This window comes from Girardinichthys multiradiatus, chromosome 6, assembly GCF_021462225.1.
Source record: "Girardinichthys multiradiatus isolate DD_20200921_A chromosome 6, DD_fGirMul_XY1, whole genome shotgun sequence".
NCBI classification, from domain to species: Eukaryota; Metazoa; Chordata; class Actinopteri; order Cyprinodontiformes; family Goodeidae; genus Girardinichthys; species Girardinichthys multiradiatus.
The window spans coordinates 5,898,511-5,918,173 of NC_061799.1; the positions used below are offsets into that span (position 1 = coordinate 5,898,511).

Below are 19,663 nucleotides of genomic sequence, written 5' to 3' on the forward strand. Positions count from 1 at the left end.
TGATTTTATGTAAGAACTCTTTAATTTACATATTTTAATAAGAAAATGATTCACATTCAGAAATATTTGTCAAGAACCAAAACAAAATAAAAAGTAAATGCTACATTCTGCTGAAGCAAAGAGTTTTTCTTTTACAAACTCCAATAAAAGTGGTCATTGAAAAGGATAGTTTATGGAAAGTGTTCATAAATTCAGAATATATATACATCATATGTGTATAAAAACTTGGCATGCCTCCCATGTAAACAGCTCCCTAAAAGATAAAAAGAAAGAACATGTTGGGAAACCCAGTAGCAAAGCAGGAAAACTGTCACATGGTGAGTCTGATCATTCAGACTTTATTAGAAAGATCCTTCTGTTATCTCAACGCAGCTGTATCAGACAGAGTTACAAGCTAACAAACTGAAGAACCACATCAAAGTTGGACATCTCAAAGAGCTCGATTTAATCTACCATCTGAAAACAGAATGAGTATGGCACAACTGCAAACCTACAAAGACATCTGCAACTGAAAGGCTGGGCATGGAGAGCACTAATCAGCCAAGAGGCCAATGGCAACTCTAGAGGAGTGGGAGAATGTGTCGTCAGGACAACAATCAGTTGTGCACTCCTAATTCGACCTCTAAGCAGGCGTGGAAAGAAGAAAGCCATTTTTGAAAGTAAGCCATAAAAGGCCATTTGCATTTGCCACAGTCCAAATAGGAGACAAAGTAAAAATGTAGAAGGTACTCTAGTCAGAGGACACCAAAATTAAACCTTTTGGACAAAAAACTAACATATCGCTCTGAACCCACCAACCCACAGGGAAACAGTGACGGCAGCATCATGTTGTGGGGATTCAAAACTATCCTTGCAGCAAAATGTGGCTGTACTAAGTGCTAACTCAGAGGGGCTGAACACAAATGCACACCACACGTTTCAGAAACACATTTTTAGAAAACTTTAAAAAAAAACACATACTTTTCCTTCCACTTCACAATAATATACTACTCTGTGTTGGTCTATCACATAAAAGCCCAATAATATATACTGAGTTTGTTGCTGTAACATGACAACAGATACTTTGCAAGGCACTTCATATAAATTTATACTTATTTGCCAAACATGACCCACCTAAAGATAAACGGAGAAACAAACTAAATGAGTTCCTGCTGTTGTGGGACCTGTGTTCTTCTCCTCCCACAGAGGTGACTGTGAAAACGATCAGTGTGACTGAAAGTGTGTCACTATTTTTAAACAAAGTAAAAGACTTTGTGGCTAATATGAAGATGATAGCCTGCAAAACATCTTTCTACTACAAATAGACTCGTTTAAAGGCTGTGTGGAGCAGGAAGGCGGATTTGGTGCCTTATGGATTGATTATTCAATTGCATTTTTATATTTAAGTATTAACATTAAGCTCATTGCACTATGCAAGAACAAGCAACAGTGTGCGTAACTAACTGCAAGAAGCCAAAACCTGGAGATTCAATATTGTTGTGGCATCTATCACTTGAATAAAACAACGATGATAAAAGACGAAACAGATGGAGATAAACAGTATTCATAACTATTGAAAGTGTTGTATATGGATTTTTTTTATAGGCATCAAAACTAAGCAGCACATTACTGGGAAACAGAAGGAAAAGGATACTTAGTTCTCACATCTTTTTACAAATAAAAATCTGAAAAGTACGGCATGCACTAGCATTTCCCTCTCATGAGGGATTATTTCATACAAGCACCTTTTGCTACACATGTCCTCAGGGGTATGTCTCTACCAGCTTTGAATATGCAGAGACTTTTCCAAAATACCTCATCTCAGTGAGATTGCTTGGAGAGAATCTGTAACTGTAACTTGTGCTGCAAATCATGGTGGGATCTCCAACCTGACCACCAGATATCAGTAACTGTTACACTGATACTTTGCATTTCAGATAACAAAACAAAGCTTTTATAAATACCTATACATAATAAATACTAATTGCTAATTGAACACATATTTTTACCGGCTGTGCAGCAGATTGTCATGTCTGTATTTTCTTTGTAGAGCTCCATGCAGAGGGATCCTCCTGCATGGCTAATGTCTGATTTACAAACTTCAGCATCCCTGTCAGTGAGCTCAAATCCACCTCTTCCTCCTCCTGTTCCACTGAGGTACTTCCAGTCTCTCTCCTGGACTCACTGTGCTGCACATCTTCTCCCTGCTGTACTGTGAGAGCCTCCATGCTTATGTGTGTGTCATTGTGTGTGTCCATCATGTATGTCAGCGGGTTAAATGAGCCATCCGACATCGCTGAGGCCTCTGTGGCACTGAGTCCCTTCCAGCTGTGGTCAGCTGTCTCTGGGAAAGTTGAAACAGACGGTGAGGAAGACTCCCATGGCTGCTTGAACAGAGCCACCCTCAGTGTGGCCTTCAGGCTAGGTGTGAGGTTCATGGAGGAGTTGATACTGCTGCTCTGAAGCCAATCACAGGGTGGGAGGCTCTCGGACAGGTGGGGAGCTGAGGTAGACTGAGGATATGAGTTAGCAGGAGGAGACAAGCAAGGCTGTGTGTTTGTCGGGGAGTGTCGGGGGACTGAATCTCCACATGAAGAAGAGGGGACAGGGGTTTGTAACTGTTTGGGGGTAGGTTGAGTTGGGTGAGCAGAGCTGGAGAACTCCAGAGGGCCTGTGAATGTGTGCAGGGCAGGAAGGGAAACAGCGTGATTGTGCAGACTCTGCCGCTCTGCAGCTCGTCCCATGCTGGAGATCCTGGCTTGGAGGCGGGTCACCTCAGATTCCTGCAGACAGTAAGGAGACAAATCAGCATGAATTACTTTAAAAAAGAAAGAACAGTCAATATGTTATCCTGGGATAAACTGTACCTTGATGAGCAGCGAATCAGCAGATGTCTCCACAGACTTCTCAGATGCATGGAGCTGAGTTTGGAGCTGAGATACCTGCATTCTGCTTTGCTTTAATTGAGCAGAGAGCAGCTCAAGTTGTGCATTTAGATGGCTGTTCTGAACTCGTGTCTGTTCATACAGAATTCTGCTCTCCTCAAGCTCGGTTTCACTCTGCAGAAGCTGTGTCTGGCTCTGGTCCAGCTGCATCTGGAGGTGACTGGTTTGGCTGTGGCTGTAATCCAGCTCAACCATAGCCTGGTCCAGCTGGGTTTTAACCTGGCTGCAACGTGCCTTTGCTTCCTCCAGCTGGGTCTGGCTCTGCTGGAGCTTCACTGTGAGCTGCTCCTGGGAGGAGCGCATGTTGGACGAGATTTGCTCCGAGACTTTGAGGAGCTGGCCTCGAGTGTGCTGCAGTGACTCCAGCTGCAAGATGAAGGAGAACAACATATGTTCAGGATACAGTGCTTTACAAAAGTATTCATACAGGTCACAACAACACACTTTAATGGATTTCACTGGGATTTTGTGACAGCTCAAGTAATGCATAGTAGTGAAACAGAAGGAAAATCACACACGGTTCTCCAACTTGTTTGCCAATACAGAACTGAAAGGTGTGGATTTGTTTCTAGCAACCAACAACCTTCAGAAGTCACCTAAATACTAAATAGAGCCAAGCAACTTAGCCTCTTTATAAATGCAGTTGTTCTGTGAAGGTCTGAGAGGTTTGTTGTTCAACATTAGTGAACAAACCTCACAACAACACACCAAGGACCACACAGCAGACAGGTCAGACAGGTCAACCCTGCTTTAAACTTCTCTGTTGAGAAGTTTAAAGCAGGGTTTGGTTATAAAACACTATCCCAAACTTTGAACATCTCATGGAGCACTGTTCATCATCTGTAAATGGAAAGAGGATGAAACAACCGCAAATCTGCCAAGATGTGGCAACTGACAGTCTGACACCATGCCTGTTATGAAGCATGGCGGTGGTAGCATCATGCTGTGGGAAGAAGGATGGAGCTTAATACAAGAAAATTCTTGAAGAAATCCTGTTAGAGGATACAGCCAGAGTACCGATGAAATTATTTAGATCAAAGAATATTCATTTTATAGAATGGTCCAGTCAAAGCCCAGACCTAAATTCAATTGAGACTCTGAGTCAATACGCTCGCCATTCAATCTGACAAATACTAAGCAAAAGCTTCAGTCTACAGCTCTACAAATCTGGAATAGACATACCCCATAAGAATTGAAGGTTAAACAAAGTATTGCAGTTTGATGAAATGGTTAACATTTTTTTATTTTAATAATGTAAATATCTACAGGCTGTTTCATTCTATTTATAATTATGGGTCCTTTAAGATTATATGTGATCAGCTGCAGTGACCGTTTTAATTTCCCTTTGAAGAATAATAAAGTATATTTAATCTTTTATTGACTCTGAGAGGAAGACTAGAAATGAACACCCACAAAAAATGATAAAAAGATATGAATCATTTTCCTTTTACTTCACAGTTAGGCAATATTGTGCATTGGTCAATCACATACAACTCCAATAACACACAATTTGCTGTTTCAATGTGAGAAAATGTAAAAATGTTTCCCTGAGAAAAAAATATCAAAAGAGGAAAAGAAACAGAAGACAGAACAGAAGAGACTGAGGAACAAGGCGAACACCGCAGTCGCTACAACACAACAGCTGATCTTACAGAGATCAACAGGAAGCACATGGACTGATAAGAACCTGACAGAAATTCTTATGAAAAACTGGTGTCAGGTCTTCCTGATAACATTACTATTTCCAAATGTCATGCATGATATCCTTTCCTCAATCAGAGGAGGGTGTGACCTATGCTGCAGCGCAACTGTTTTAGCTGCAAACACAGAGGTTCTGCAATCAGTTGCTTAAAGTGGGAAGTTTAACACGTGCAGTGGAGGATGTGGACACCAGCATCGCAGCATCAAGTGTCGCTGTACCTCTTTGCTGTGCTGCTCCTTTTCCAACTCCAGCTCCTGCTCCAAAGCAGTGACTGTGCTCTGCAGCCTGGCTTCCTCCTGCAGCCACTGCGCCTCCTTCAGTGTGAGCTCCTCCTCTACACTACACAGCTGGGCCTCCTGCAAAAACACAGACCTGAGGGTTAAATCATGAGCATAACGCTGAGGCAGCTGTCCTGAATGGAAAAATGATTCATTCTCAGACTATTTCTGTTAATGCCAAGAAAATAAACTGTGATCAAGTGATAACAGTTGAAATCCCTCAGGCTACAACAAAGCACTTTGACTTCACCGTTTCCCTGATCTGCAGTTTGGTGGCATCCAGCTCTCTGGTCAGAGCCTCATGGTGACGCTGACATGCTTCATGTTCTTCAAGCACCTTATGGAGCCTTTGCTGACACTCACGCAGCTGCTGGCTGAACTCCTCTGACTCCTAAAAGCACAAAAACAGCAACAGACAGGAAGATCCATCAGCTCAAAGTAGTTGTCTAAATTAGTGATAACCATCATATTCCAAAGAATTCCTGGGAAGAAGTAATTTTGGGAGGTCTGAACAATATACTGTGCCTTGTAAAACTATTTATATCCCTGACATTTTGTTGCAGGGCTGCACGGTGCCTGTTGGTAGCACTGTTGCCTTGCAGCAAGAAGGTCCTTGGTTCGATTCCCGTCCGGGGGTCTTTCTGCATGGAGTTTGCATGTTCTCCCTGTGCATGCGTGGGTTCTCACCGGGTACTCCGGCTTCCTCCCACAGTCCAAAGACATGCCTGTTAGGTTAATTGGTAACTCTAAATTGCCCTTAGGTGTATGAATGAGTGTGTGCATGGTTGTTTGTGTGTTGCCCCGCGATGGACTGGCGACCTGTCCAGGGTGTACCCCGCCTCTCGCCCATAAACTGCTGGAGATAGGCACCAGCTCCCCCGCGACCCACTATGGAATAAGCGGTAGAAAATGACTGACTGACTGACATTTTGTTGCATTACAACCAGCCACATCTATGTACTTTATCAGAATTTTAATAGACAGACACAAACTAGTGTCGATGTGAAGTGGAATGAAAATGATACAGCTTTCTTTTAAACAAAGATCTTAATGGTGTGGTGTGTTTATGTTCAACCCCGAGTCAATAATTGCTGAACCATGCTTTGCGTTAATTACAGCAGCGTTTGGGGCATGTTGCTATCAGCGGAGGTTTTTGCCCATTCTTCTTGGTAAATATGACCCGCTCCGGGGACAGCGGCAGGTAGGAAGTTTTAGTGGGGCGGTACACCTGTCAAACGGTAATGCAGGTTTCCTACGGCGAGCTCAGGGAGGACAGAAACCTCCTGTGGAGCTCGCTTGATCTTGATTTTCAGTATGAATACAGACCGTGAAAGCGGGGCCTCACAATCCTTCTGACTTTTTGGGTTTAGGGATAAATGGCTTGTGGCGGCCAAGCGTTCAAAGCGATGCCGCTGTTTGATCCTTCGATGTTGGCTTTTCTGGTCATTGTGAATCAGAATTCACCAAGCGTTGGATTGTTCACCCACTAATAGATGCCTTGCAGCTGACGTCACACGCTCACTGAACTCTAGCCGCCGCCATATTGAGTACCTTCTTTGGTGCCCCGGTCGTCGAAGATGCCGTCCGTGTGTTGTGCAGTTGGGTGTGGGTTAGTTTGACCCTACTGGAATTAAATTTAATTATTAAATTAGAAATATAATTTTAATTAATGATTAAGTTGAATAAAAAGGATAACATATTTATTAGAACTAGATTTATTCCTACATTTATACTTACCTAAAACTTTAATTTTTATATTACCTATATGTTTTGGGGTTGTTTTTTTTGCAGTTGTTGCTCTTTCTTAAAATCTTTGGTAGGAAACTTGAGGTTAAAACAATAAAAGCAAAGAAAACAGGTTCTCTGACCTTTGTGTTTCTGTCCATAAGCTCCTTCTCCCGGGCTTCCAGGCACTGCTGCAGGAGCTGGACTTTCCTCTCCAGCTCTCCTTTTCCTCTCAGCTTGTGCTCCCTGATGGCTACGTCCAACTGGCCGAGCTGTGAACGTGAAGGAGATAGCAGTGAGGAGAGGTGGCAGCAAAACAGTAATGGAATTGAATACAAGGTACACAGAAGATATATTGTACCAGCTTTGCTCTCTGCTGGAGCTCCCCCTGTCTTTCTTTCAGTATATTGTCCATGTCTAAAACCTCAAGAGTTCTCTTGTCCAACTCCCTCTGGGTCTCACTGCACACACACACACACACACACACACACACACAGTTGAACTGATAAAACTATAAACCAACTGTCTGATTATTAGGACTCACAGGGGCAGTTAGAAAGTCAAAGAAACCAAAAACAGTAACAACATCTGAATTGCAGAAGACAAAATAAGGACTTTTCTTTATAGTTTTTGCAGGTTTTTGCAGGTCTTTGAGTTCAAAGCAACCAATTTTAACACTCCACTTGTATATAGGTGCCTGCAGCCCTAGATGTAGATTTAAAGGCAGAGTTTAAAAGCTCAATAAACCATGGCGCAGCGCTGATGGTGTAGGGGTTAAGTGCGCAACCATAAAAGGAGGCTACAGTCCTCGAAGCGGCCGTCCCGCCGGGTCCGGGTTCGAGTCCCGGACCCGGCGACATTTGCCGAATGTCTCCCCCTCTCTCTACCCCTCTTTCCTATCTGCCTACTGTCAAAAATAAAGTTAAATAAAAAAATTAAAAAAATAAAGGCCACTAATGGCAAAAAAAAGCTCAATAAACCATAACACCCTGTTTGTTTTCTGATTTTTCTCATGTTTATGCAATTGAGTGCTTGATGTGCAATAACTGTGGAACCTGCATTAAGCTGTGTAACACAACTGGATCTGTAGTTATGCTGCTATACGTTTAAACTGGTGGAGGACATAATGACCACTTTCACTCTCTCTGCTACATTCTCATACGACTCTCTAATTTTGCATTATTTGCTGTTATTTAAGCTCTATGTTCTATCTGTTTTTTTTCTCTTTTTAGAAGCTACATCTGACTTGGCTCTGTGTTTAGCTGTGGCACCTTCCTGGCACTGTATGTGCTCTCTTTTATACTCTAGACTTGAAAACTGGCTCAGAGTTCACCTGCTTAGCTGTCTTTCTCTCCTAGATGAAACCACTAAAAGAGCTACATCCATTAACATTTACTTTTCCTTCCCATAGAAAGTACTCCTGGATCAGTTCTTCTGTGTTCTTTTTGTGTCTCTGTTCTGTTCTCTCAAACCCCCAGTTATTGTTGGCAGACGGCCGCTCACACTGAGCCTGGTTCTGCTGGAGGTTTCTTCCTGTTAAAAGGGAGTTTTTCCTCTCCACTGTCGCTACATGCATGCTCAGTATGAGGGATTGCTGGGTTTCCTTAGATAGAAAATGTTTTAACCAATTTGAATAATAAACTGAATCTGACTGCACTGTTTAATAGTAATCAAGTTCTACTTGACTTCTAAATACTTCATAGTTGTATAAATATATATATATTTAACAGCAAACAACTCGCTGCACAGATGTATACAAGGCATAATTCCACCTAAGAAACTAGAGAAGTATTAGTATTCTGTCAGTAAAGCCAGGACATTGTAACATTCTAACAAAAAGACAACAACTGAAACACTACCAAGGTTCCTGGCTGGGCATTTCAGAACAGCAGACTCACTGAAAGGAAAACTCATCATAGATCTTCTGTTTGTGTCCGTGCACAGAGGGATATTTCACACATGGCCTTGTCCTCACCTAAGCCGAACACTGAGTTTGTCCACTTGGGCTTGCCGTTGGTCAGAGATTGTTTGGGTTCTCTGTAGGACATCCTTGAGTTCCTGTAGTTGCCCCAAATTGTCGGCCAACTCCCCCTGCATAGAGCGCAGCTGGCCCTCCAGGACCTGGACTTCCTGCGTGCTGCTGAGCTGCTCTGCCTCACAGCGACGGAGCTTCTCTTCAAGATCTTCAACTGGAGAAAGATGAGGGTTGATAAAGGATAAAGATGAGACTGATGGAGAACATGCTGCAGCCCAGTAAGCAGTCAAGCTGCTATAAAATATTGACCATTTGCTTTCAAGCTTTTCATAGAAATAATCCTCCATGTCTTACCCATTGCAGTCTTGCTGATGATTTGGCTCTTCATGTCCTGCAGGTTCTGCTCCAAGTCAGTGATCTGCTCTGTCTTTATGGCAGCTTGGCTCCTCAGGTGCTCCAACTCCGACTCCTTAGAAACAAGCTCAGCTCGACATTTTAACATCTCTGATGTGAGATGGCTGCCCAGGGGAAAAAAGCAAAGCATGTGGTAAACTTTTAAGCTTTAACTGAAATTGGCTGCAGTGGAAATACTTTAGTTCTAAAACAAACAGAAAACATGGAGTGCATTATTGTTTCTCTTCTCCGCTGGAAACTGAAAGAGAAGAAAAGCGCTTCAGAAAAGTACCAGATGCTAGACTGAACAACACAATCTACTTTCTGGATGGGGTTCTTTAACCACCATAACATTCATATAAAGAAGAGGAAAAAAGTAAGCTCAGCATGCTGTCCTGCACAGAGAGTGAAATCACCCCCAATAAATCAGATTTATTCTTCTGAAAGGTGAACGGCTGATCATTACTAATATTTACATAGATGAGATGTGGTTCAATCATAAGGCTGTGTCACCAAGTGCTTTCATTCGGTTGTATCTCCATCTACGTGTTGCAGAGCTGAGAGAATTGCATGACTGTACTAAAATTAGCCACTGAAGCACCAAAGACTGTATGAAAATTCTGAAATTCTGAAGCATGTGTGCAGCACTGAAGTTGCAATGTGGTTCGACATTATGTGTTTGAGCATGAGTTTGACTTCAACTGCCAGCAAGCTATGCTGGATCACTAAACTGACGCAAAAGGTACAGATACGCTTATATATTTCTGTTTGAAAGATTCCTTCTGTTTTCATTTAAAGTTAGTTTAACTGATTTTACGGAAAGGTCTGGCCAGCCCGGGCCGGGCGCCGGGTAGGGGGGCATAGTTGGGTAGGTGGGGCGGTGGAGCGCATCTTGTATCTGCGCTGAGGCGGCTGGCGGGTTGTGCTCAGCTTGGGACGGTTGGTCGGGCCAGGTGCAGGTACTCGGCTGGAGCATATTAACTTAAATCTTTTCTATTTTCTTTCTCATGGACGGGCCGGCTGGGGCTGCTGGCGTTGGGCGGTATCGGGGCTGCAGGCTGGAGAGTGGCGTGGAGGGGTTGCAGGGTGTGGTATGGAGGGTTGTGTCCTCTTTTTGGATGTGTGGTCACCAGCATTTGGATCAGCTGAGCAGTGATGGTAGAGCTTAGCTGGTTGGTGTTTCTCCCTGGACTGTCGTTGCAGTGGCAGTGAGATGGTGTGTTTGTGTGATTGCGGGGGCATGGTGGGAGCCGTCGGCTCCGGGTGTGTGCCCCCAGCCGGGGACTGCTTGCAGTGTGTGTTTGACCCGTCTTGGTGTAGGGTCGGGGGCCCATTGTGTGTATGGTGCTCTGAGGTGTTTGCACTGTTGCGCTTGTGGGCAGAGGCTGGGGTGACGTTACGCAGGGACCTTGCGCTGTGTGGATGTGTCTTCATCGGCTTTTCGGGGGTGGAGCTCATCTGTAGTGGGTGTGCCCCTGTGGGGAGGGAATTCATGACGTTTGGGTTCAGGGGCATGTAGCAATATATGTCTCCTGGTTTGTGGTGGCCGTGTGAGAAAATCCATGTTGGGGTTCATGGAGGGTGAGAGAATCATGGGTTTTGAGATTGGAATTCCTTGGGGGGGTTGGGACTGTGTTGCCCTGTGACGTCTCTGGGTGGCGGGCTCGTTTGGACCAGGTGGCCCCCTCTCTAGATGGGGACAGAGGTCGTTGAGGGCTGGGGTTGTGGTCTGGACCGGGGTTGTTCGGGTTACGGCAGTGTCAGCACTAGTCTAGACTAGTGCTGACCAGGACTGGGGTGGTCTGCCTGTCTCCATCTCAGAATGAAGGTGTCCACCTCCTGGATCTGGGGGCTGGTTGCCCATCTGGGGTATCTGTACATGAACCTGGGAGTATGGAGTGTGTATGGGGAGTGTGAGTGAGGTTCCATTGTTGTGTGTCTTTACGTTGGGTGTGTGGGTGTGAGTGTTTTTACGCATGAGGGTGGTAATGTGTGATTGTTGCATATTTTTATGGAGAAACCTTATATACACAAGCACACTAACACATACACCCACAGTTGTTTAGATTCAGGTGTTTACAGATACACAAATGTTCTATATTGAGCCGCACTAAAATACATCTTGCATTCATAAGTACCGTTCATTTTTTGGTAAAAAAAAGCTGTTAATGTGAATGTTTCTACTGGTGTAGGAGCAAGCAGAGTGTTATCTTGTATTCTCTACATCCATCTTTCTCTCCTCCATTCATTCTTTCTTTCTTTCTTTCTTTCTGTCTCCGTGTCTGTAACACTTGAAATAATACCAAAGCACTTTTGAATAAAGTTTCTTTTACAAATATCAAGTAGAGCTTTAAAGCGTTAGCTGAAATGCTCCACTTGTGAAAATAAATCTGTTGGGCTTTGTTTTGGCACAAACATTCTGAGTGCTACTCTGCCGGACGGGAAATTTAGAAAAAAAAATTCTCTCCAGTAGTTATAAAGAAACGTCTGAATAAAAGAGCAAGAAATCACGCACTCCAGGGTTTCCACTACCAGTAAGTGATGGTGGCCCCAAAGAACGTGCTCAGCCTAACTCAGTAAGTGTATTTATGTTGTAATCCTCTTTTTATTAGGGTTCTATGTGCCAGAAGGAGTCCATCCCTCGAGTTTGCACAGTTCTGTGAGAGTGGAAAAGGCAACAAGTCGGATCTCAAGTACGGTACTCGGTTTTGACTACTGTGGTAGGCAGCTGTCTGGCAAAGCTGAAGGGTCATAAAGGTGATCTTGAGATTTGAATAGATCTCCCAACCTTTTCTCTCTAAGATTTTAAAGGTAGTTTCCGCTATATTACAAAAGTTACACATAATGATAAAATTTAAATGCATTTGAGTTTCAAATATTTGTCTTTTAGCAAAGGGATAATACATTAAAATAGGTTGTTTTGAGAAGCTTTCTAAAATCCTAGCTCTATTTTCGAAGACATGTTTACTAGTTTGGACCTGATGGATTTAGAGAGTTGCTTGTTATGTTGGGTCATCTCCTGCAGATTCTTATCAGCAGCCTGCGCCTCCAGCTCTCTGCTCCGGAGTTCATCTTGCAGAGAAGCCCGATCCCGTTCCAGCTGTAGCTCCAAACTGGACACCTGTAACAGACCAAGCAATGCCAGTTGATGACTAAAAGGGGCCAGGAAACTGTTTTTCATGTTCTACATTATGAGAATAAAAATTGAAAAGAAGAGGATTTTTGTTGAGATACATTTACTTCCTGACAATCCTGCAACTGACTTTCTATGGCTCTACTAACTAAATGGAAATATTTTGCTGATGTTCATAATCAATTGATTTCTCTTCCCGGCCACAAACACTAACTGATCAGCAGGAAACAAGGTCTGACACTGTGTTTAAAATGTAGATATAATTGCAGGTTGTATTGAATTAAATTGAAACAAAAAGGTAATAAGAAAATACATCTTTCAATTCAAGGGCTTTAATATTACAGGGGGTAGTAAAAAATGATCTCGTCTTCACAAAATTTTAAATTTACTTAAATGTAATCCCAAGTGTGAAAAAATACACAACAGATTTCACACAACCATTAGCGCTGATACTAAACTGAAAAGGCTTTATGGGGGAAAACTAAGTACACCTAAAGAACTACGTACCTTCAGCACCAATAACTGAAGGTAGCTGTTTTCTATTTGGCTTCATCAGTGTCTCACACTGTGGTGGGATTTCCACCAAGCTTCTGCTATCAGACAAATGTACTCAAATTTGACTTTAAAATACTGTAATACAAAGATGTTCCTGATGGGCTCAATGACTGCAAGGTGGCCCAGTTCTTTGGCTGCAAAACAAGCCCATATCAGTACCCCTCCACCACCATGGTTGACAGTTGGTATGAGGCGTTTGTGCTGATATGTTTGGTTTTGTCCAGATGTGGTCATGTGCATCATGACAAAATATCTCAGCCTTGTTGTCATTGTTCCAGAGGTATTCAGGTTTTGATTCAGATGCAACTTTGCAAACCTGAATTGTGCTGCTATAAGATTTCTCTTAGGAACATTTCTAAGCAGGTAGTATTCGATCAGTTCATTCCTAACTATAACCTCCAGCTTTAACATTTAACATGGAAGTTGCAGCCTGTAGAGTCTGAGCAGTAGACCCTGTTTATTCGATTTTTTTACAGTTTCTCTGAGAACTGCATAGTTTGAACCATAGGTAAATTTGTTGGGACGTCCATTCCTGGAACGACTGACTGCTGTTTCATGTTTTTCAGCTGGTAATAATCTTTTTCTCTACAGAATGATGAACTTCAAATAGTTTGGAAAGAGCGTTAACAAATACCTGATGCTCCAGACCTCAAAACTGTCAAAAGCCTTGATTTTATAAAGCATGTCACACGGATTATGTTCAGTTGAAGTACATTCAGTGAACTGAACACATTCTTCAATAGGTTCAGTTCAGAAACAAGCTTCACATCCTCCTCTCCTGCTCACAGCCAAACAGACATTCCATCTTCCTTTGACCCACAGGACCCACAGCTGTCCAGTAACACCTCACATTTTTTATCTTCCACCTCAGCCCAGACCCTTCTGCTTCTACATGTTTGACTTCACCCATATCAGAAGATGCTGATGCTTCCTTTGCTTCCCCCTTCCACCTGTGTGTCACAAGAAGTCAGGTGAAGAGACAACTGGAGAGACTGAATCAGAATAAGGCTGCAGGTCCAGATCATGTCAGCCCTAGAGTCCTGAAGGCCTGTGCAGAGCAGCTCTGTGGGATTCTGCAGCACCTTTTCAACCTTAGCCTGGCCCAGAAGAAGGTTCCGGTGTTGTGGAAGACCTCCAGTCTTGTTCCGATACCAAAGAAAACTCACCCATCAGTCCTCAATGACTATAGACCTGTTGCCCTGACATCCCACATCATGAAGGTCCTAGAGAGACTCCTGTTGGCCCACCTGAGTAAGCAAACAGTAAACCATCAGGACCCCCTTCAGTTTGCTTATTGCTGTGTAGTTGGAGTTGAAGATGCCATCATACACCTGCTTCAACAAACCCACTGTCATCTGGACAAAGCCAGCAGCACTGTGAGGATCATGTTCTTTGATTTCTCCAGTGCATTTAATACAATCCAACCTGATTTGCTTTGTCAGAAACTCCAGAAGACTCAGGTGGAGGCCTCAACAATCTCCTGGATCAAAGACTACCTGTTAAACAGACCACAGTTTGTGAGACTGAAGTGTTGTGAGTCTAACCAGGTAGTCAGCAGCACAGGAGCACCACAGGGGACGGTACTCTCACCATTCCTTTTCACTCTGTACACCTCAGACTTCCAGTACAAGACAGACTCCTGTCATCTGCAGAAATACTCGGATGATTCTGCAGTCGTGGGGTGGATCAGAGATGGACAAGAAGCTGAGTACAGGAAGGTGGTGGACCGCTTTGTGGCATGGTGTAGAAACAATCATCTCATTTTGAACGTGACTAAAATAAAGGAGATGATTGTAGATTTTAAGAGAAACAGGAATAAGTCAAACACTATTTCTATCATGGGAGAAGAGGTGGAGGTTGTGGAGGAGTATAAATACCTCGGTGTTCGCCTGGACAACAGACTAGAGTGGAGATGCAGCTGTGAAGCCATCTACAAGAAGGGACAGAGCAGACTACTTCTTGAGGAAGCTTAGGTCCTTTGGTGTTTGCAGCAAGATGCTGCATATCTTCTACAAGTCTGTTGTGGAGAGTGTGATCTCTTCTACCATCATCTGCTGGGGAAGCAGCATCAGAGCCAGGGACTTAAAAAAGCTCAACAAGCTGATTAAAAAAGCTGGCTCTGTTCTGGGGACTCCTCTAGAACCTCTGGAGATCATTGTGGAAAGAAGGATTCTTCATAAAATGAAGAACATTATGGAGAACCATGAGCATCCTCTTCATGAGACTGTCCTACAACAACAGAGTGTCTTCAGTCAGAGGCTTCTTCAGATCTGCTGTAAGACGGAGCGCTACAGGAGATCCTTCCTGCCCACAGCCATCAGCATCTACAATGTCTCTTTGAGGAAACCTTCATAATGAGCTACAACAACATTTAATTTCCCTTTGGGATTAATATAAAGTATTTTTGAATTGAATTGAATTTACTACATCTTGCTACTACTAATATAGTTTCATGACATCATTTCTGTGTGTCAAACTCGCCTGTCTTTGCAGTTTGCTCTGGGTCTCCTCCAGCTCAGAGACACGAGCCGTGCTCTCAGTCAGCATGGTCTGCTGCTGCTGCAGAGTCATCTGCAGCTGCAGGTTCTGTTCGCTGGAGCTCTGACAAACCAGGCTGGTGCTGTGAAGCTTCTCATGCAGAGAAGACAACTAAAAACAACAAAGAGGGACAACTGTTTGAGAAGTGGGTCATGTTTTGGGGACATGTGTGTTTTTGTTTTCTTGCAGCCCGATAAATAAACTGAAAGATGTCTTTACAGCATCTAATGGTGTACCTTTTCATTCTTCTTCTGCAGCTCAGTCTCATAGTTTTTCTTTAGCTCCTCCATCTTCTGCAGGTACAAGTTCAGCTCTTCTCTACATGCTGACAGGCAGGACTGTAGCTCAGATACCTTATGGAGAAACACACAGCAGATGGTGGCATCAGCATCGTTGCAGCCATGGCTCCTGTACAATATGAAATATTCCCCTCTAAGCCCATGACCTAAAAACATGCAGAATCGCCTTTAGCAGCAATTGTAGAGTATTAAAAATGACCTGATCTGTCTTTCAGAGCATTAAAGATTTCCAGAGTTTTTATAAGTGTGGATTTACTGAGGTGTGAGGGCATTTATTATTGCAGGGCTGTTGTGTCATTATATTTCTTTTAGGATGAGTTCTGAACTGGATTATTGCTTCGCCGTGATTATTTTCTTTTCCCACCTTTCACTGCAGGCTAGCAGCTGTGTTTAGGATCGTTTTCAACTTGCACGACCCAGTATGGGACAAGCTTCAGCCCACAAAACAGACTTTCATGTTTATTAAATTCCACACTTTTCCAGACTCAATGTTCTAATGTCCACAGTCTCTTCAAGCATGCATGCAACTCTAAGACAGTCGGACAGGAAATCAAGTTTAGAAATATGAATATTTTTCCGTGCTTATCCAGACAATGGAAAATTCTTTAATTCCATGTTTTTTAAGACATTTCCAGATTGTGTATGGACCCTGTACAAACCTTGGTGGCAGAGTGAGAAGCCTGATCTTTAAAACTCTGTAGCAACTTCTGATTGTGTCCAAATTCAACCTGCTTCTCCTGCAATAAGGAAAATAATATTTCATCACTAAATAAACTCTTCTGTCCTGTATGAGTATGAAACATACCTGTGCCCTTACCTGTTTGAGCTGATCTATAGAGGTCTGTAGCAGGACAGCTGCTTTCTGGGCCTCATCTCGCTCCCTTTGAAGAGAACCCAAATGCTGCTCCATTTCCACCATCTGAGACTGGGCCTCCTCCACAGACAGCTGCAGCTGCAGGGGGTCATAAAAACAGTTAGTCCAACTAACATTACTGCTATAGAAGGTGTGCTGAGTTCAGGTTACCATTTCTATCCTGTGCTGTTGCTCAGCCAGCTGGTTAGAGTGAGACTGTTTAAATTGCTCCAATGACTGCTGGTACTCTTTCTGCTTTTTCGAAATTAGAGTCTGGTAATGCTGAATGCTGCTGCTCTTGTCCTGTAATTAGAATCAAGGACCAGAGCAGAACCTGAGTCTCAGGTAGTTGTTTGATCAAACCGAAATAAAAAAGCAAGGACCTTGGATGTACCTTCAGCTCATTTTCCAGCTCGGTGTTCTTCAGAGCAGCCAGACTGTATGCTGAGCTTTTTTCCTGCAGCTGTTTCTCCAGCGCCGCTACCCGGGCACTTTTCCTTTTTAACTGAGGTAGAACAAGGAAAGAAAAGCACATTTTGGGCCCAATCATTTTTATTTCCAAAACTCAACCTCTCCTGGCATTTGATGTTTTTGAAAATGGTAGTCAGCAGGTAAAAAAAAATAGCAAACATTTCAAAGATCCAATCACTGTTTGTACACAATGTGCTCAGACTCCCCTCTTTGGTCCTGCTTAATTGCACTGAAATCAAAGCCTGAGGAGTTAACAGCAGAAATGGTAAGAAAACATAATCACCTCTTTCTGTGTGTCAGTGGCTTGGCTAACTTTGTCCAGCAGCTCAGTGTGGAGGTTCTGGTAGTGGGAGGCCCTCTGGGCCATGGAGCTCTGCAGGGAGGAGATCTCCTCCTGGGCTCTGCTCAGACGCTCCTGAAGACGCTCGTTCAGGTTCTTCTGTTTCAGCCGCTCAGCCTCCTTCAACTGCAGAACCCGGAGCAGCTGCTGGTAGCCTTCACCTGGAAGGAGTGAGATATGGAGGGAGAAAGAATTTGTATAATAATTTATATGTTCAAATATAATATTGTACAAATGACCTTAATCTGTACTGTTGATCATGTGACTTAGCACTACAACAAAACAAGTTCTCCACGATCTCTAAACTGTCTTTTAGCTACCTATTTATCTAGCTAGTTGACATTTAAATGAAGACCGTATAAAACCCCTACAAAATGAGTCCTTTATTCTGGCAAAAATAACCTAAAATACTTTTCTTTTAGAACCAAATATATTTGTCAAAGTGAGAAGGCTATGACTACAGTTTTTTGGACAATATTTCACCTCTAAAACGAATGTCCAGCTAATGCACAGCATGCATAAAATTCAGCTTTTATACCGGTTGTTGCTCACAGTTTCGTTAAGGGGAGGATGTGTGATCCTGTGGGTCTTTTTGCCTTCTGAAGACTTGTAGAGTGCAGTGATCATGAACTGTTTGAAATACCAGGAGATTCTAAATACAAATCAGGTGGACTCTACCAGCAAACTATTGGTCGTCGTTGGGTCTACCATCAAAATAGTGATCCAAAACTTATGGCCAAATCAAGACAGAAATGATTCACTTGACACATAAATTAACCATCTCCCATGGTCATCTGAGTCTTCTCTTGGAATCCTGTTGTCTGAGCTGAAGAAATCCGAAGCATCCGAGAGGACTCAGGACTCTGGACAAACTGAGCAAAGAAGAACGGACAAAGATCCCCCCCTCTCTCTGTATGCTTTAACATCTTTGAAAAAACCCTTATACATAATGAAAGAGCTGGTAATGGACAGGAATGTTTTGACTTTAATTGCCCAAACACATCACCTGAAGATTCTTCTGGGAGCAGACCTCTTTTGGGGAGGCTGAATGTGGATGAAAAGCCAAGGCTCACTGTCACTGTTTGTCCAGGGAGGTTATGGTGAATAAAAACAAACTGAATGAATTCAACCCTGTTGTTCCAGGCTCGGTTAACCTGATTAGGTAGAACTCGGTTCTATGTGTGTGTCAGCTGGTCGGTCAATCATATCTCATCTTGTTCTCTTTCTATGTCTGCATTCTGTGCATACAGAAGTCCAGCATTGTTTGCCACACCTTATCATACCAAGGCCAAAGAGAGCCATTATTCTTTTAAACCTGTTTGTTTACACTTTCAGAGAGTTTCAAATGAAATGATAGAAACCAGCTGGAAGCAACCATCAGGCTCAGGGTGCATTGAAATATTCAAGACTTTCTCAACAGTCTTGTTCAGAATGATGAGCTTCATTAGTGTATCTTCAAGGTCAGTTTTTGTGCGTTACTAAACACTGATACCTGCCAGGACGTATGAAGACTAGTTTTCTATGATTTCCTCGGAGTCTACTATGAGGCAGTGTAGATATTTGACTTCAAACAATCTATCATTCAGAGTTATCCTCTGCAATCAGTGATCATAATTAGTCATAGTTCATAAGGGTCAACTACTCCAATCAATGAAATGTTTTGTTTACTAGTAATGGAAGAAGGGATTAAATGGCAACACAAAATAAGAGTACTAATTAGTAAAGAGGCGAACTCACCCACAGCCAAACAATGAGGCTGTTGCCTTTATGCAGCATAAGGATTTAGAGCCTACCTGGTTTTAGTTTCAGCAGATGTGCAGCTCCTGAATAGTCCACAGGGGGCAGCATGCATGGATTAAGGCAGATTGGCCCTGCAGGAGCCTAAATGAATTAAAACGTAAAAGAGAATATTCAGGTTCCCTCCTTTCTGCAGGATCAGTGATAAACACATAGACATTTTTTCGACTACTAACCTGGCTCTAGGAGCAGGTTTCAACTGACAACGCAACTAGGTTTTAATGCAGTCATTAACACTAAAATAAATCATATAATGGGAGATCACATAAGAATGTGGGTGTGAGTTTAAAAGCTTGCCGACCTCTTGTTGGTGCAGCAGAGCCAGGATTGCCTCCATGCTAGCCAGCTCAGCCTGGCTCTGTTCAGCCTCTCTGTGGCTCTGGGCCACCTTCTGCTCTTGACTACGGGTCAGAGTGCGAAGCTCCTCCACTTCCCTGCACAGAGAGGCCATCGCCCTGCACTCTGCACCTCGCTCTGACAGCTGCTGCTCCAGCAGGGAGGCTTTTTGTCCTACCTGATCCAACTGGGCTTGGAGATGAGCAGCGGCAGCCTTGGTCTGCCTTATCTCCTCATGCAGCTGGCTAGATGAAAATAATATGAAAAAAACACTACTGATTCAATACATATTGAGAAAACAACATAATCATATTAACACCCTCCTTTTTCATTTTTATTCAACA

The 19,663-nt window shown here is 43.1% G+C and overlaps 1 protein-coding gene across 1 annotated transcript in view; it reads right to left on the minus strand.

Moving 5' to 3' along the window:
• The window catches only part of ccdc18 (coiled-coil domain containing 18), a 34,547-nt gene continuing 14,884 nt past the window's right edge, over positions 1 to 19,663 (minus strand). The window contains exons 7-24 of the mRNA XM_047367172.1: positions 19,285 to 19,564; positions 18,980 to 19,067; positions 17,130 to 17,347; positions 16,770 to 16,880; positions 16,547 to 16,678; positions 16,340 to 16,474; positions 16,182 to 16,259; positions 15,460 to 15,576; positions 15,167 to 15,334; positions 11,976 to 12,118; positions 8,959 to 9,122; positions 8,605 to 8,818; positions 6,991 to 7,090; positions 6,773 to 6,901; positions 5,155 to 5,295; positions 4,845 to 4,982; positions 2,847 to 3,290; positions 1 to 2,762 (exon numbers count right to left, since the gene is read on the minus strand). Of these exons, the coding sequence (XP_047223128.1) occupies positions 2,007 to 2,762; positions 2,847 to 3,290; positions 4,845 to 4,982; positions 5,155 to 5,295; positions 6,773 to 6,901; positions 6,991 to 7,090; positions 8,605 to 8,818; positions 8,959 to 9,122; positions 11,976 to 12,118; positions 15,167 to 15,334; positions 15,460 to 15,576; positions 16,182 to 16,259; positions 16,340 to 16,474; positions 16,547 to 16,678; positions 16,770 to 16,880; positions 17,130 to 17,347; positions 18,980 to 19,067; positions 19,285 to 19,564 (3,556 nt within the window). The 3' untranslated portion in view covers positions 1 to 2,006. The remainder of the gene's footprint in view (positions 2,763 to 2,846; positions 3,291 to 4,844; positions 4,983 to 5,154; positions 5,296 to 6,772; positions 6,902 to 6,990; positions 7,091 to 8,604; positions 8,819 to 8,958; positions 9,123 to 11,975; positions 12,119 to 15,166; positions 15,335 to 15,459; positions 15,577 to 16,181; positions 16,260 to 16,339; positions 16,475 to 16,546; positions 16,679 to 16,769; positions 16,881 to 17,129; positions 17,348 to 18,979; positions 19,068 to 19,284; positions 19,565 to 19,663) is intronic.